At 38.6% G+C, this 16,255-nt stretch overlaps 1 protein-coding gene across 13 annotated transcripts in view; it reads right to left on the reverse strand.

Annotated features, from left to right (window-relative positions):
• Positions 1–16,255, reverse strand: part of Pam (peptidylglycine alpha-amidating monooxygenase) — a 296,974-nt gene that overhangs the window by 159,732 nt on the left and 120,987 nt on the right. For all 13 annotated transcript variants that reach the window (XM_060368297.1, XM_060368299.1, XM_060368300.1 and 10 more), the window contains exon 3: positions 15,302–15,422. In XM_060368297.1, the coding sequence (XP_060224280.1) occupies positions 15,302–15,422 (121 nt within the window). The remainder of the gene's footprint in view (positions 1–15,301; positions 15,423–16,255) is intronic.

Consider the following 16,255-nt stretch of genomic DNA (forward strand, 5'->3'; position numbering starts at 1 on the left):
CCCCTCAGAATAAAGTCTATACAGAAGATGGAGAAGAATGCAGCCCCTCAGTGACATGTCCTCAAAGGAGCTTACAGTAGGACAAAAAGATTCAACTGGATAAGCCCTGGATATATATCCCTGCTCTGGCATTTGTTTTTTTCAAAAAGTATAAAATCTAAACCTCAAAAACAAAGGAAGTGACCAAGGATTCTATCAGCTTCTGGGGTCTCGGAAGAGAGAGGCTGGGTTGTAACACTGGAGGGGAAATTTTAGATGAAGAGCATCAGAGAAAGACCCTCAGAGCTGAAAAATTAATTGGAACAAAACTTTGAGATAGAGAGGCAGACATTCATTGCTACTAATTGGCAGAGAAGTTACAGGTCTCGAAATCCTGAGTCTACAAGCTTCAAAGACTGAAGAAAGCTACATAAAAGGGTGTGGGGGATGGGGATCCAGATTTGAATAGAATATGTCTTCTCATTTAGGTGAGAGAATTTTAATATGATCTAAATCTGAATTTAGACATATTGGAGGTCATGTTCATTGTGGGGGAGTGAGTGGAGGCTTGTGCCATGAGTCATGATCACATTTCTATACGAAGAAAGAATGAGTGAAACTAAGAGACACAGTGAAGGCAGGAGTAAGAAAGGAGACAGAGTCATCACCATCAATCTGGGGAAAGACAGTGACAGTGACAGTGGAGAAGATTCATCCATTTATTACCCCTATGTTGCACATGCTTGTCTTTTACAGAAATACACACTGAGTCTCAGATTGATACACACTCGACAAAAAAGGAGCCACAGTGAACAAAAGATGTGTTTGCTGTCCCCATGTGGTGGCAGTCCACTGAGGAAATAAAGGTACTTTTAAAAAAGGTACTTAAAATAAAGGTTTTGTTTTTTCTTCAGTTGTGAGTGGTAGGTACCCTGAAGAAGTACAGGGTCCTGGGAGAAGATAAAACTTTAAAAAGGAGGAGGAAGTAGAAGGGCTTTCTCTGAGAAAGTGTTATCTAGGTTGAGAGCTGAGAGCTGAGAATCTATTAACCAGACTGACTAATCAGGAGGGGAGGGGCTGGAAAGGTAGAATTTGCCTGCAGTTTCTGCTCTCAGGAGGCTGAAGCTATGCCTGTCTCTTGAGCCCAGATACTGGAAACTAGCTTGGACAACTGTAAGATTATGTCTCAAAACAAAATGTTTAAGTAGGTGGTAGTAATGGTGTGGCATGCAAAATCTCAGTAAGAACTGAGCAAAGTCAAAAGTCTTGAGAGTGAATACAGGACGTATAGGGAATTAAACAGTAGGCAAAGTCATAGATTTTATGAGGTTTCAAGGCAAGACCTAAAGTCACTGTCTAAGGCCCTAAACAGTCTGATGTGGTTCCAACCATTTTAACCAAAGAAACAGGATGCACACTAAACCATAAATTCCTTTGAAGTCTAGTTGCCTAATCAATCTAGCTTTGCTAATATTTTGTGCCTTGACCAAAGAACAGAACCAACAAATAACCATTCTTTTGGCCTGTGCGCATGTACGTGGAGTCCAGAAATCGAAGTCTGTAGCTGTCTTCCTTTGTCATGTTGCGCATTGCTTGAGACGGGGTCTCTCACTGCGCCGGGGGCGCATCAATTCAGCCAGCCTGGCACCCATCCAGCAATGGAATTTTCTTTGCTCCTGCCTCCCCAGTGTCAGTACAGGTATGGACCTTAGGTGTTAATGCTCACATGGCAAACACCTTACATACTGAGTAGTCTGTCTCTTCCTGTGAGTACACAGCAATCCTTAACAAGTACCTCGTGATGCTTACTGAGTATCAAGCACTTTCCAAGGTCATGGGGATGGAGTTCTAATGATGCAGTCAACTCTCACTGGGCCTTGAGCCAACTTCCTACACAGTGCAAAGTGAGGAACTGGTAGGAAGGAACAAGACTCGTTTTAAATACAGATGGAGCTCATTGTCCATTCAGTATGAGGGTACACTGGCAAACTGTGAACTACGAGGAATGGTATGCCACCATGCTTTCAGAGACCCTTTGTTTTAGTGTGGTAAGTTTAAAGGGTGAAAAGCCAACCACTACACGTGACAAAGTGGCAGGTCTCTAAGAGTTGTGACAATTATGGCACTCAGTCAGCTTGAGACACTCAGGTGGGCTCACAGAAAGAAGATGAACTCAACAGGTGAAGAGGAGAGCAACACAAGGAGGTACAAAGGGCATCAAGTTCAAAGACAACTGCTTCTAGGAACGACAAAGGTGGGGCTGGAGAGATGGCTCAATGGTTAAGAACATTCACTGCTCATGCAGGCAGTATGGGTGTGGTTCCCAGCACCCACGTGGCATTTCATAACTGTTTGTAACTTTAGTTCCAACATCTGAATCCTTCATCTGTCCTATATGGGCACCAGACATACATGCAGTGCAAGTATATACACACACAGAGACACTTGTACACATAAAATAAGAAATGGCATTTACACAAAATGAATAACAAATGCACTAAACATAGCAGAAAATGGGGATTCAGGGAAGAGCAAACAGGATGTCTTAAAATTGTCATAAATGGGACAATATGGCAGAGGAATTAATCCCATACCTTGATTTAGGACATGCAGTTGGATACTAGATTTCTTCCTGGGAAAATTACATCAAAACCATCATAACATAATAATTAAAGGCACAGGCTCTGGAGTCAACTGCAGTTAGGACAGCCTCCTCTGAAACCACTCCTCCAAACAAAAAAGGTACAAATGAAGTCTGTTACTTGTTATAGACATATCTCAAAAGTCAGGCAAAAGACTCCACTGTGTAATTGTGTTCATAAGTAGCATAAATCTAGGAAAGGCCAAGCCAGAGTGACAGAAAGATGAGCAGACAAATGAATAAGGAATGAGGGGTGTGTAGAGAGGCAAAGAGAGCTCCCGGAGATGATAGAAATGTTCTTTGTGGAGTCAATTACACAGATACACATACCTGGAAACTTTTATTGAATTGTACACTTAAAATTCATGAACTTTAGGTATACTCCAAATAAGCTGATAAATAGCAGGAAAAAAAAATCATGAAAAAGTGCAAAATTAGGAAGCAGTTAAAACAAAAGCATTGAACTTAAGAATGCCACTTATGCCTGAAGGGAATGAGAGTGAGGTTCATAACTCATAAACCACATTAACAAACACTGATGTGTTTGTGAATTGGATGGTATTCATGATATGGAAAGAATTCTTTTTCCTTTATTTAAATTTCATTCAATGGATCTTTACTGGGCAGTAAGCACTATTTCAGGCACAAATGAACAAGACCAGGAGGAGCTGCCATCAGTCTTGCTCAGGACTTTAATATGAGGATGGTGGTGGAGGTTCACACATTCCTAAAGTCACATGTTGAATGTCTGCTATTATCTTAAGGAATCTATTTTAATTGGTAGTCAAAATTGTACATATCATGGAAAGCACACTGTTTTGAAAACTAAGCATATTGCTTCACTTTGTTATCACTTTTGTGATTAAGATATACATAGGAAATCTATACATAGAGTAACAGTGCATCTCAAGAGAGACAGATGTGCGGGTATTTCAATGGAGAGACATGAAATAGAGATGCCCCAGAGGGGTACATATTTAGACTCAGACTTATTTTTGTTCCCCCAGAAAAGGTAATTATTATACACAATGACTAGACGGTAAAATTACCGTATTCCATTATAAATACAAAATATGTTAAGTGCATGACAATGAGTGACATTTAGAGGAATGTGAGGAACAATAATGACAAGATACTGGAAGCCTGGGGTGGGGCTGAGGAGCGGCCTAGAAGACTGATATTTATTAAGAAAAGATTTGAAAAAATAATTTTCCATGTATTTCCATGCTCTAGCATGAATGACTCTGTTGGGCATAGTTGTGGGCATAGTTCAACGGTAGAATACTTGTCTAATATGAGCCTCTGCGCTGTATGCCCCAGTATCATGGTGCTAATGCCTGAACTGACTCTGTGAATATTAACATGTATGCTGAGGTTTCACTAGGCTTCAGTTCGCCTTGAATTAAAAGCTCCTTCTCAGCAATGTCCTGCACTGACTGACAGGAAAGATAGTATCGTCATAACTAAATTAATGTTCTTCATGACAAATGTAAATGGGGCAAGGGGAATATAGGCTTGCAAATCTCCTTTGTCTTAAAAAATTCTTACTACAATAAATATATTCTGGAGAGGGTTTGTTTTTAAACGTAAGCAAACTGCCTTAGATTCATACATCACTAAGTTTTCATAGCTGACTCTTTCAGGTCTTGGGGAGTACACAGAATACAGAATGAAGGTAGTGAGGAAAGAGGGAAAACACCATCTTCTAATGAACAGTGATTTCCACATTGGAGCAGACGCCAAAGCATTAAAAAAATATACTCTTCCCTTTTTACTAGTTTCAGTGGTCCTTCCAAGTTCGTTGGCTATCAGAAGAGTGTTTTGTCTTGTTTTTAGGTCATCACAAACCAAAGTTGAAAACAGAATAAATGCTGTGGGCAGCAACTGTATGAAATGCCCCCTGTATTTCAGCCGACTCCTGGCATAGTTGATTGAAGGACTAGAAGTCCCATGCACTCAATATCTGTGGGTTCCCAGATTCAAGCTCACTGTGCTGATTAAAGAAATGATAGGTAGAGGACAGAATAATATTTACCTCTGGCAGAGACAAAAATTTCATGTTGAGTAAGATAAATTTTTGCTCTCCGCTCTAGACTATTTAGGGCAGGAACTTAATTTCCTGACTCCTGGGCACAATTTTCTCTCTTTGGTACTGTGGAGTGGTTATAATAGCAGAAAAACAATATAGCTACTATTTGTTAACTTCTAAGCTTATTTTGACCCCACTATAGTCACCTTGCTCATACCTACATTTACTTTGGCTACCCAATGGATCTTTTCTCTTGTCTCCGCTGCTTTCATACTCTGCATCAAGTAAATAAAAGTACAACCAAAAATTATTTATGGATAGGGCTATCTCCTCACTTATGAAAAAAGTGAGGAGATAAAAGTGATGTTTAACACATCTAAGAGGTCAAAACTTAATATTATATCTGATGTAATCAATTGTGGAAACTGAAGTAAACAAAATTTGTATTTCCATAGCAAAATGATCATTTAGTTGGAAGTAAATGATTTAACCCTAATTCAGCAGGCTTAATGCATGAAATGTTCATTCCTATAAACAATGGAGACTGAAATACTTCAGGGGTGTTTTTGTTTGTATTTAATGTAAAGTCACTTTTTGTTTTGAGTTTATTTTCCATAGCTGTATTTCTAAATTATAACATATAGATCTAATCAGGTAATGCCTTTCTATTTATCGATAAAATTATGAAATCAGGTTGCTAAAGTGTTAACTGTGTGTACATAGGAGGTCTATGAAAAGAAATACTTCAATCTCTCAGAAACATCACTTGCCCTTTGTAAATCAATGTTGCCATGGCAAATGTTTTCCTTTAATAACGGATTAGCTGAAGGTGGGAGTGAGACATACTGTACGACAGAAATATGCCCTCTATTTTTGCATCGACATTGCTCTGAGGGTTGTGGGATGGGCGACCATTCCTGTAATGTACACATCTGAGTTGTCTCCTCACATGCAACCAACCACAGTGTGTTGTCTGTGAAGAGCTATCCTGCCTTAAAGAGCACACTCTGTGACATCCATGCAGAATGGCTCCAAAGGGTTTTCTTGAATAGGGTTAGTGAAATATTAATTCAGACTGCATGAATCTGAAAATAAGTGAAACGACAGGATCTTACTGGTGGCTAATAAGTGCAAAGAAGATCCCTTTCCTTGCTAATGTGGAAACGATGCATGGTTGCCTTCCACAAATATCTTCAGACTGACTCTAATAGAAAAATGACCCCCTGCAAATGTGCTGCTATTTGCTTCTAAACATGTACCAAATTTCCTAAATTCTTTAATTAATCAGAGTCTCTTAATGGCACTGCTGAAAAGCAGAGGAACGGGAATTAAAAATTTATCAATTAGAGGCACTGTATGGGAAAACCCCTGTAGAGATTTCTAAACATCAGGGGTTTATATCAGAAGAGCATAGGGCCCAGCTGCATTGTTTTCATTTGGGGATAGTGTTTTTTCCATTATTTATTTATTTTTTTAGCAATTTTATAATTAGTATTCTAAGATAATAGATGAGCTTTTTAAAGATAAAACAGATAAATAATAAGAAAAATCTGCTGTCATCCTCTACTGTTCCCTCTCTAAGGAAACAAAGGTTTGGAACCTCAGGTTTCTCTTCCCATGTCTATGCCACCTGGGTGAAAGCCAAATGCACCCGAAAAACATCTAACCAGACAGACATGTGTGTATCAGGGTTTTGTGTTAATTGAGGTGGACTCACACTTCATGCTATTTTCCATGGAAATAACACGCTTGCATGGTGCACACACACACCTATGTCAGGTGCTCTACTCCACCACGCCCATTCCTTAAAGGCAGGCTCTCCTTTTGAGCCTGGAGGAAGGGTGTTAGCTCACAAGCCCAGCCATCCTCCTGCCTCTGTACACACAGCTTGGATCACAGGTGAGTGGCCGGCACCCCGCCCTCGAGCTAGGGAGTAGACTCAGGTCCTTCTGCTTATACAGCCCTCTCACACTGAACCCTGGCCTTAGATTTGTCCATGGTATCGCTGGTCCAAGCTCAGGTCTTCATGTTGAGTTTGTGACAAGCACATTACTGATGAATCCATCTCCGTAACACTCACTATATTTCAATCAACTTTACTTTGAATATTTATTTTACATATTTGAAAGGATACTTGGTCCTTAAGGCATGTAACTTTTGTTACTGGATAAACTAACTTTTTAATTATCAGTAGATTTATTTTTAAAGATGAAATTATGGAGGGTAACCTTATTTCTACAGCTGTCTTTACAGACGTGCTAAAAGTTTGCTTCCAATTATCTTTCCATGCCTCATTTTTCAATTTTTACTGTCTCCATAGATATTTTTTCTATGGAAGTGTGAGGGAGATATAGATTCTAATGTGCTTCTGCAATGTGTTCCATAAAAGTTTGACTGTGATGTTCCCAGCTAATGAGGCATTGTGACCATGTTCTTCGTGCTCGAGGAGCCCCTCCTTCATTTTAACAGTGCGGAGGGACTCACTGTACAGGGCTTTATGTTAACGTGCTTGACAGTGTGTCTTAACTTACCCATCATAAAGTTCTTCAGAGCAGAAATGAGAACAACATTTACTGGGCTTCAGACATATTAACGGATTTATCTAGAGTCCTATCAGAAGCTCTCATTCCCATTACAGAACTGAAACAACTGAAGTATCTGACCTAAGATGCTGCAGCCATCCCTGTACCTACCACAACTAACAGAGAGAATATCCACGACCCAGCTCAAGCCAGGTTCTTCCAAGCCTTCTTCTTGGCTAGGCCTAATCTTCACTGATACAGACGTGGACGAAAGACTGATGGTGTGTCACAGCTCAACCCTGCATTCCTAAGATGAAGCTCCTTAAAGTGCTTGCTTAAGAAAATTCTAGTTGGAGAAACAGTTTTGCTGTCTATCCCAGCCACACCTGAGAAAATAAAGCCTTTGGCTCCCAGACCCTGTAATTGGACAGAATCACAACTTTGGCCATTGCCAGCAACCAGACGTATCTGGCCTAATCACATGTATCCCGACTAATCCTTATAATTTCTTACCTCCCCGACTTTCCTGACTCCCCACTTCTTTACTACACCCTTTCACTCCCTAATCCCCCCTTTACAATGCTCAGCCCCTTCAGCAGAAATTGCAGCTGAGTTCAGTTAACACTGGGTTTTATATCTTGCTGTAACAGTTATTACTGTTCAAAATATGTGCTGCTACTTTACAGCACTCTTTTACCTCCGACATGACTTTTAACACAGGCATGAGAGTTAAGAGACCAGAATGGGAAAGGCATGAGGACAAATGAAGGTCTGTGGAGATCCCTTTAAAGGATTTGATTTTAAGTGTGAGTGGTACTGGCAGCATTTGAAGGGTTTAGAAGGGTTGATGTGGTCTGGCTTCTGCTTCCATAATTTCCCCATGGCTACTAGGTAGAGCACACTCTAGAGGCATATGTATAAGCAGGTCAGCTACAGATGTTATCACAATAGTGCAGGAAGAACACAACGGTTCTCCCCTGGAATGAGAAAAATGGCTGTGGTCAGAAAAGCATCCAGGCTTTCTCTATTTGCTGGTGAGGCCAACCTAATGGACTGGCATCTTGCTTATGAACTATGAGAGAGAATGGCATGTTGATAAGGATGCTGGTGTATTTTACCTAGAGAAATGATGTGACAGGAATTGCTACTTGCTGAGATGGTGAAGTAGGAAATGTAATGTTCCAAATAAAAGAACCCAGGTTTACAAGATCATTTAAACATAAATACTGAATAGGTAACTAAGAGACAAAGATTAAGGCACTGTTAACCTTGCACTGATACTTTTATTTTCATCTTCTCTAAGTCAGACACAGTTTATGAGATACCAAAGGTTAAGTCCATTTATTAGCCTAAATGACGTGTGCAGTTGTTTCAATCAGGCATAGAGAAATTACAACCTAGGGGTGGCTGCCTGTTTTAGCAGATACAACTCCATATTGGAATACAGTCAAACCATTCATTTACATATTATCTACAGCTGCTTTCTAACACAAAAGACAAGAGACTGTATGTCACATGAGTGGAAAGTGTTTACTGTCTGACACATTAAGAAATACTTTGCTGAACTATGATTTATATTTAGATTGGACTGATGAAAAATTTGGGATAAAATAAGGTAAACTTGCTTGTAATGTCTCTTAATTAGGTGGCAAGAAAAGAATGAAGAAATTCAGATCAACAGCATTTCTTTCTTCTTCCAGAAGAGTGTTTAAAAAGAGCATATTTGGGGATTTAAGATGGAGTCTACTAATCTGTGTTTGGTATAAAAAAATAATTATATATAATCTGTGTTTGGTATAAAAAATAATTATATATATTTTATAAGTATTTATAATAAAAATACAAGTTTATATCAAATAAACATAGCAACACTCTCTCTGCTACTATATATTATTTATTGTATATGATTGGTTCTTGGTGTCTGAGGTATATGGCTACTTTGTATTTTAGAAAATTGCACTATTGCTAATAGCATTTGAAGTTGTGTTATATTTACTGGCCATTTGGCTATAAGCGGGTTATTTTAATCTCTCTTAGTCTAAATTTCTTGTGCAAAAAGAAGAATATAATAAGACCTTGAGTAGGATTTTTATGCTAATTAATGAGACAATGGTTGTAAAGTGTCCAATAATAGTAGTCCATAATGAACACTCCAAAATATGTTATCTCCTTGAAAATGTTTAGTAGGAACAGAACATAATAAAAAGAACCCAGATCTTACTGAGAAAATGAAGTTTTCCATGGCATGGATGCCTGTCTCCCTGACAATCTCTGAGGCATCAGATGAAATAAGAAAAAAAAAATAATTTAATTAACTAATGTCAAAATTAATAAACAATTTTAACCTTCTTTTAAAAATCTACTTTAATTTGTGTGTGTATGTGTGTGTGTGCTCACATGTGCCATAACGATCATGTGGAGGTCAGCCATAGACTTGTGGGAACCAGTTATCTGCTTCTACTGCATGAGTCTCAGGCTTTGAACATGGGTCATCAGGCTTGGCAGTAAGCACCTTCACATTCTGAGCCATATCACTTGGGCCAGTATTTTTCTTCTGCTTATTATTTTAGAAAAAGAATGGGGGAAATGGTCAGTGTGTCCTCAAATGTGCAATCCCAAATGTAAAGATGAGGTATCACAGGAAATACTAGGGACCAGGTCTTCTGTGACTGAGCATTAAATAGGCTTCCATCAAAACACAGACAAAATATCATAATTTAAGATTAATAAGTTGGAAACAAACTATATACCACTTTAAGTTATAGTTTACAAGAACCTTTTAATATTTTTGTATTTTATTTAATTCATATATTTGTGTTTTACTAAAGAAGCAAGACCTCAATATAGAAATATAATTTGTGAATTTAGAACATAGCACCAGTCTGAAATAAAATGAAAAAAAGATCTCGTAACAATTTAAGGACAGGAAGCTATACAATCAAGCTATGGCATGTTGGCTGTCCTTTCTAATCATTCAGTGTCCATCACTGTCAGCTTTGCCATTAATAAAACAAAGAGGACCAATGTTTATTGAATAGTAATTAAGTGGCAATTTCTATGTAAGTCTAGGATTTGGAACTTCTATGAGAAATGAGTGGGGTTTTAATGTTATTGCTTATTGTTTTAGAAGGTCAGTGCCTAAAGTCCTCAGAAGAAGACACTAAGGAAACCTAGGATGATTCAAGCTAATACATTTGTAATAATATATGAGACCTCTTCTGATATCTCTTCTTTTGAAAACTTCTCTTGTAAGGACTCCAACAGATGCGTAAGGGCTGAGGAACAGATGTTCATTCTCAGTGTTCCTTCCCTCTCTAATCACATGGCCATCATCCCTGGATTTCCTGCTATTCCTGAGCCTCCTGGACATCCTGATTCATCTCCCTTGCTTTACCCTGCTTTTCCTTGTCCAGGTTTGTGCTTTCTTCCTTTCTTCACCTGGCTGTCCATCCTCACCTTCAAAATCCCTACACTGTCAGAGTTACGGCATGGGGTCATGATGGAAAGCATAATGTTTAGCCATTCATAATTTTAAAACTCATCTTCAGTTCCTGGAACATAAATGCTGAGGGAAATAGCACTAGTGCCCATATTCTGATCACTTACCAACTGTGGGCCACTAAAATGGAGTGAGTAAGCGACAGGTATTCTCACTCCTCAGAACACTCTGGGTCAGGTAAACCTCTATTCTTTACACAGGTGAAGGAACCAAAGTAAGTAACCATAGAGCCAAGAAGCATGGCTAAATTCTTTCTATAAGAGCTGAGGCAAGGCCTCTGCCAACCTGGCTTTTGAGGTTAGGTTCAAACTCCTGGATCTGATTAATTTAGAAAACAAACTTTATGTAAAATTATTTGTAATTGTGCCTCATTCATTTTAAAGCCAAGCATCCATGAGACAGTTAGCTCACCAAACTGATACACTGATCATAAATGAATGGGCAGTTTCTTCCACTGTTTTCATTGCAGATGTGAGAGCTGGTCACAGCAACAGTTCAGAGCCCCAGATGACCAATGGGACCAGTGAAGAAAAAGCAATAAAGGAGGAGTCTAAATGGATTGTCACTTCCTGGCTCTGCTGTGTCTCAGTGTCACTGGATACCAGGGTCCTGAACCTCTCTCTACAAGTGGAAGCTTTCAAGACACTACTCTTCCCAATCATCTTCTCAAATCTAAAAACCAACCAATACATAAACCGCTGAAAACTCTTGACTGGGAAATTAATAAAAGAATGGGAAATACATAAGACTTTTCACATCAGAGAAGAGTGAGTTTAACTGTGTGAAATCAAAGCCATAGATCCTTCATTATAGTATTGCTCTCATAAAAAAATAAGATTGCAGGCTGTATGTGTATTCAGAAAAGTCTTTTTTTTTTTTTTAAGGCCTACAGTTTGAATCTCACTGCATTGATATCTGTAGAAACACTTCTTGATATGTGTAGAGGCTTTCAGAATTTGATAGATCATGCTAGTGGTGGTTGTACCTTTGAATTTTCACCTTCTTCTTTTGAAGCTGTTTTACAAAAAAGACTTAAAGCTTACAGGGCATTTTCTTTATCTAGTTTTTCAATATGTAAAATGAAAGACTGGTTACTTAGTTCTTTGTTTAATTAAGCTGTTAGGTCAAAAGAATCTGTTGAATTACTTTAGCCTTTGACTGTTTTGTTGATAGTGACACAGTGAGCTTCAGATATACGTGCTGAAAAGTCTTTTTTCCTATTACCTGTTTATTTAATATTTTTAAATTTTACGCTTTTTTTTTACTTTGTGAGAATATAATGTAATTATACCATTTCCCTCTTTCCCTTTCCTCATTCTAAACATTCTCATTTATGTTTCCATCCTTGCTTTCTTCCAAATTCATGGCCTAGTTTTTCTTTAATTATGGTTGTCTGTGTTTGTGTGTGTGTGCATGTGTGTGTGTGTATGTTCCCAAGTATATAAATACAATCTCCTTACACTGTGTAATGTTACTTTTTGTTTCCAGGGCTGACCATTTGGTACAGGATAACCAATTGGTGCTTTCCCTGGGGAAAACATTTCTCATGCTCTCAGCAGTCCTTAGTTATCAGTCTAGGTTTGTTGTTGTTGTTGTTGCTGTTCTTTGATTTTGTTGTTTTGTTTGTTGTTTGTCTCTTTGTTTGGCTATTTGTTACTGAGGACTGAATACAGTGAGTACCAGATAGACACGAGGCTCATGCTCTACTGAGCACCTAACTCCTCAGAATCCACTTGAAAAGTTGTGATTTGCTTATATGAAGACCATTATAGGCTAAAACAAAACAAAACAAAACAAAAATTTATTGTGTAGGTTGGTGAAGTGGCTCATCAGATAAAAGCTTCTTGCCTCACAATCTGACAATTAGTGTTGTTGCCAGAACTCACAGTGGAAGGAAAGCTGCCCTTTGACTTCTATATACATTCATCCATCTTCTCTTGCTTCTTTATTATTACCTTGTATGAATTCTGTTTCTCTTGTTGATCCACAACCAATGGGAAATCTTCTTGGCGTACCTCCCAGCTTCCCATTTACCTTTCCTTGATTTAAAAAGTCTTTTCTTCTTCATATTCCAGTTATTCTATCATTTCCTCATTTATTCTTATCCTTGATCATTTTCCCATTTTTGGCTTGTGTTTGTTTTGGTCAAATCTCATTCTCTCTTGACTTTTAGCTTCTTCATTCTAGTAATTTTCATTCTTTCTTTCTCATTTATCTCTTTTCTTCTTACTATCTCTGTGTTAACTCTAGTTTTAGATACATTTTAAGATAAGAGTGATTGTTCCCCCCACCACCACCTAAAAGTACTTATGGTATCATACCTCTGAGTCCACCTGACCAAGACTGACAAGTTGAAAATAAAAGAGGTTTTATATCTGTCTCTCATGGGGGACCTGTCATTTTTCATGAATATTTTTAGGTTGCATCATCTGTAGATAAGTCAGTAGGCAGAACACATTAAATCAAATATGCTGAGGGAACATGGTGGAACATTCTAACCAGGTCTAAGCTGTTTCAGAGTAACTGAATCCCCCACCCAGTTAAATAGTTGTAGTTGCAAGTAAGACAAACTTCAACCCAGCTTGAAATAGGAAAGGCTAATGTAAACAAAAGTGTCAAATCTAATGAAATCACCAAGAACTCCCACTGTTTCCATCTTCCTATATTGCCTTCTATCAGCTATTCTAGGGACAGCCTTCTCGTAGACCTTGTAAACACCAGGACTCCATGCTTGTTGCACACATAACACAGAAAAATACATTCCTAGCCAAAGTTCTAAAAGTTGATCGGGCTGTTCCAGGAGTTCATATCTTTTTCTGGATCAATCACTGTGGAAGGGAATCAAGATCCAGCCATCTGCTAACTCCAGTCCACTTACTCTCCCTCTGGAAAAGGCTGCTATGAACCATATGGCCTTATAGAAAGAGCAAGGAGGAGATCAACTCAGCAGCAAAGGCCACTGCATGAGGCAAAATTCTGTGCCTATAATGCAAAATAAACAGCTGCAATTTAAACATTGCATGGTCTCCTTCCATGCGGTAGTGGTTTTGATAACCCTAAGATTATAAAATTGAATAAAGATTTGTTTTCCATGTTTTTAAAAATCAACTCTTCTGGTTACTCTTTCTGGAAGTAGTGATTGCAACAGAATTGTCTGTTCTTGTTAATAATAAGGACAAAGGAATATTTTCAAACAGCACTAATTGAGATTAAAAAATAATGTTCTTGTGGGGAACATGTCAGAAGACCAGTTACTGACACTGAGCATGATAACACATTCCTGTATTTCTGTGTTTTGTGCAATGAGGAACCTCAGGTGAGCTTTAGGCCTGCTCACCGGGTAGAGGGAGACAATCTTAAGGGGGGGGGGGGAAACCAAAGAAAAACACATGACAAATTAGTGAGACAAATTAGTAATATATATATATATATATATATATATATATGTTTAAAGAAGCATACCAAAAACCCCATTTTAAAACTGAGAAGAACAAATGGCCAGCTCATTTCTTGGGAGACTGTGGTTCATGTTCTGGTTTTAGTATATTAGTGCTTATTAAATTCAGGGCCAGGACAAAAATAACAAAATATATGGGAGAGGTATCTGCATGGTGGCATGGCCAAGTGGAGACAGCAAGGGCCGTTCTTTATACAGATGCAGAGTAGTCACAGTGAGCCGTGCTCCAGTCTTCTAATGCTGTCAGGCTTTACTCTGAAGTAAAGGCCCGTGTGTATTTTCTAGAGCTCTACTTGTCCATTTCAAAAGTCATTTTCCCCAATAAATAGAATACATTTTTATTTTCCCAGTGGTAAAAGGGAAAAAGGAAATGGTACATTATCTGCAAGAATGAGTCATCAGCCACTGCAGCTCTACCACGTCCTGGCCTCTCTCTGTCCACAGCCCTTCAAAAGCAGAGGGCTATCTTTTAATGACATACGTAAATCCTGCACCGCCCGGCTGCGGAGCGTAATTAATTCTGGCCTTTTCATGCTTAATGAAACACCTTCCACAAATGGCAGTAGCGGTGTTAGCTTCTTGTGTGTGCTAAGACATGAGATGCCCAGCGACACGCTGCTCCACTCCACATGCTCCATGACACATGTGTGAGTACTGCTGTTATTTCTTCAAAATACCTCCCTAGAAAATTCATTCTGCCACCTGTATGAATAGTTTTCCCAAACTTTCCAAAACACGGAATGTTTTGTTTTTCAAATTCTTGGCAGCAGACAAGTTTTTCCTATCTTGATGGAGGCTGCTTTGGAGGGGTATTTTAAAAACACAGTAATCTGGTAGATGCAGTTGCTCCGCGTTGTTTCCTTCACCAGGACATTTGGCCTTATTTCAGTGCATGTTTAGGTGTTATATTACAGAGGCCATTTCTCCATAGAGAATCTCGAAGTGTAAATTCTCAAGTTCCATTTCAAATCACAAACAACAAGACGGGTAACACTTTCATAAACATAATTTCACTGAACAATTCTCCTTCAAGTACTTTTCAGGACTCTAGCCTCATCCGGGGAGCCTGAACGTAAAGCAGGTACTACAGCTTTAAATGCAAGTGCCTTGTTTTAAGTTTAATTCTAGGCAGTACACAGAACAGGCGAACAATAAAGTACAGAATTCCACGCACCTCTTTAGGTGTGACCCCAGGCATGCGGATATCCAATGCAAAATCTGATGAATCAATAGGAGTGACTGGTCTGGTGGTACCAAGGCATTCATCGGAAAATGATCTGGTAGTTTCTTTAAACCTTAAGAAGATAATTTGAAAACTCTTGAACATAACTGGAAGGGCAGACATAAGTCCTATGACCTTAAAGATTATTAATATAGATCCAATAAAAACTATTAAAAAAAAACTGATTCTGCAACAGCCCTAACACCCAGGACCAAATTATTGTCTATGAACAACATATAACCAATTCTTAGGCAAAAATCAAAGGAACTAAGCAGGGTATACTTAAAGTTCAGCTCGACAAAATCTTGTAATACATATTTATTTCTGCTTAATGAAGATGTTATCGTCTTCACACGCAAGCTGATTTTCTAGCGGTAAGTCTCTGAACTGTAACATTTTATCAACTATGAGTGTCCAGCATTACTAATTAGAAACAACAACAGAAACCCCTAAGCACAATCTTGCTTAGGTACAGTTATATGAAGACGAAATAAAGACTGCGATGTTCAATACATATGTACAAGTACATACATATTTCCTGTGGTAATTACGAGGTGCGTGTATACAGCTCCGTATTTCCCAGTGAGCTATTACTGCCAACATCTTCTCCCCACCACGATCCTTCTTGTTATTTTATTCCTCCAGCTGCTACACGCAGGAAGGCATTCAAGTCTAAACAACTATATCGTAGTCTAAAATATTTCCCCAAGAGGGAGCGATTAGTTCTGGAAGTCACAACTTCTAATTGGAGTTCCAAAAGCAGCTTGGCTACAGAGAGGTGGGTGGGTTTTTTCTGCGAGGGGCACTTCAGGAGAAGTTCCTGAGCTAAAATTCCAAGTCGTTTTGGGGTAGAGAAAATCAGCCTTGTTGAAAAAAAAAAATTTTTTTTTTTCAAGGAGCCGGTTA

Source organism: Meriones unguiculatus, chromosome 15 (assembly GCF_030254825.1).
Source record: "Meriones unguiculatus strain TT.TT164.6M chromosome 15, Bangor_MerUng_6.1, whole genome shotgun sequence".
NCBI classification, from domain to species: domain Eukaryota; kingdom Metazoa; phylum Chordata; class Mammalia; order Rodentia; family Muridae; genus Meriones; species Meriones unguiculatus.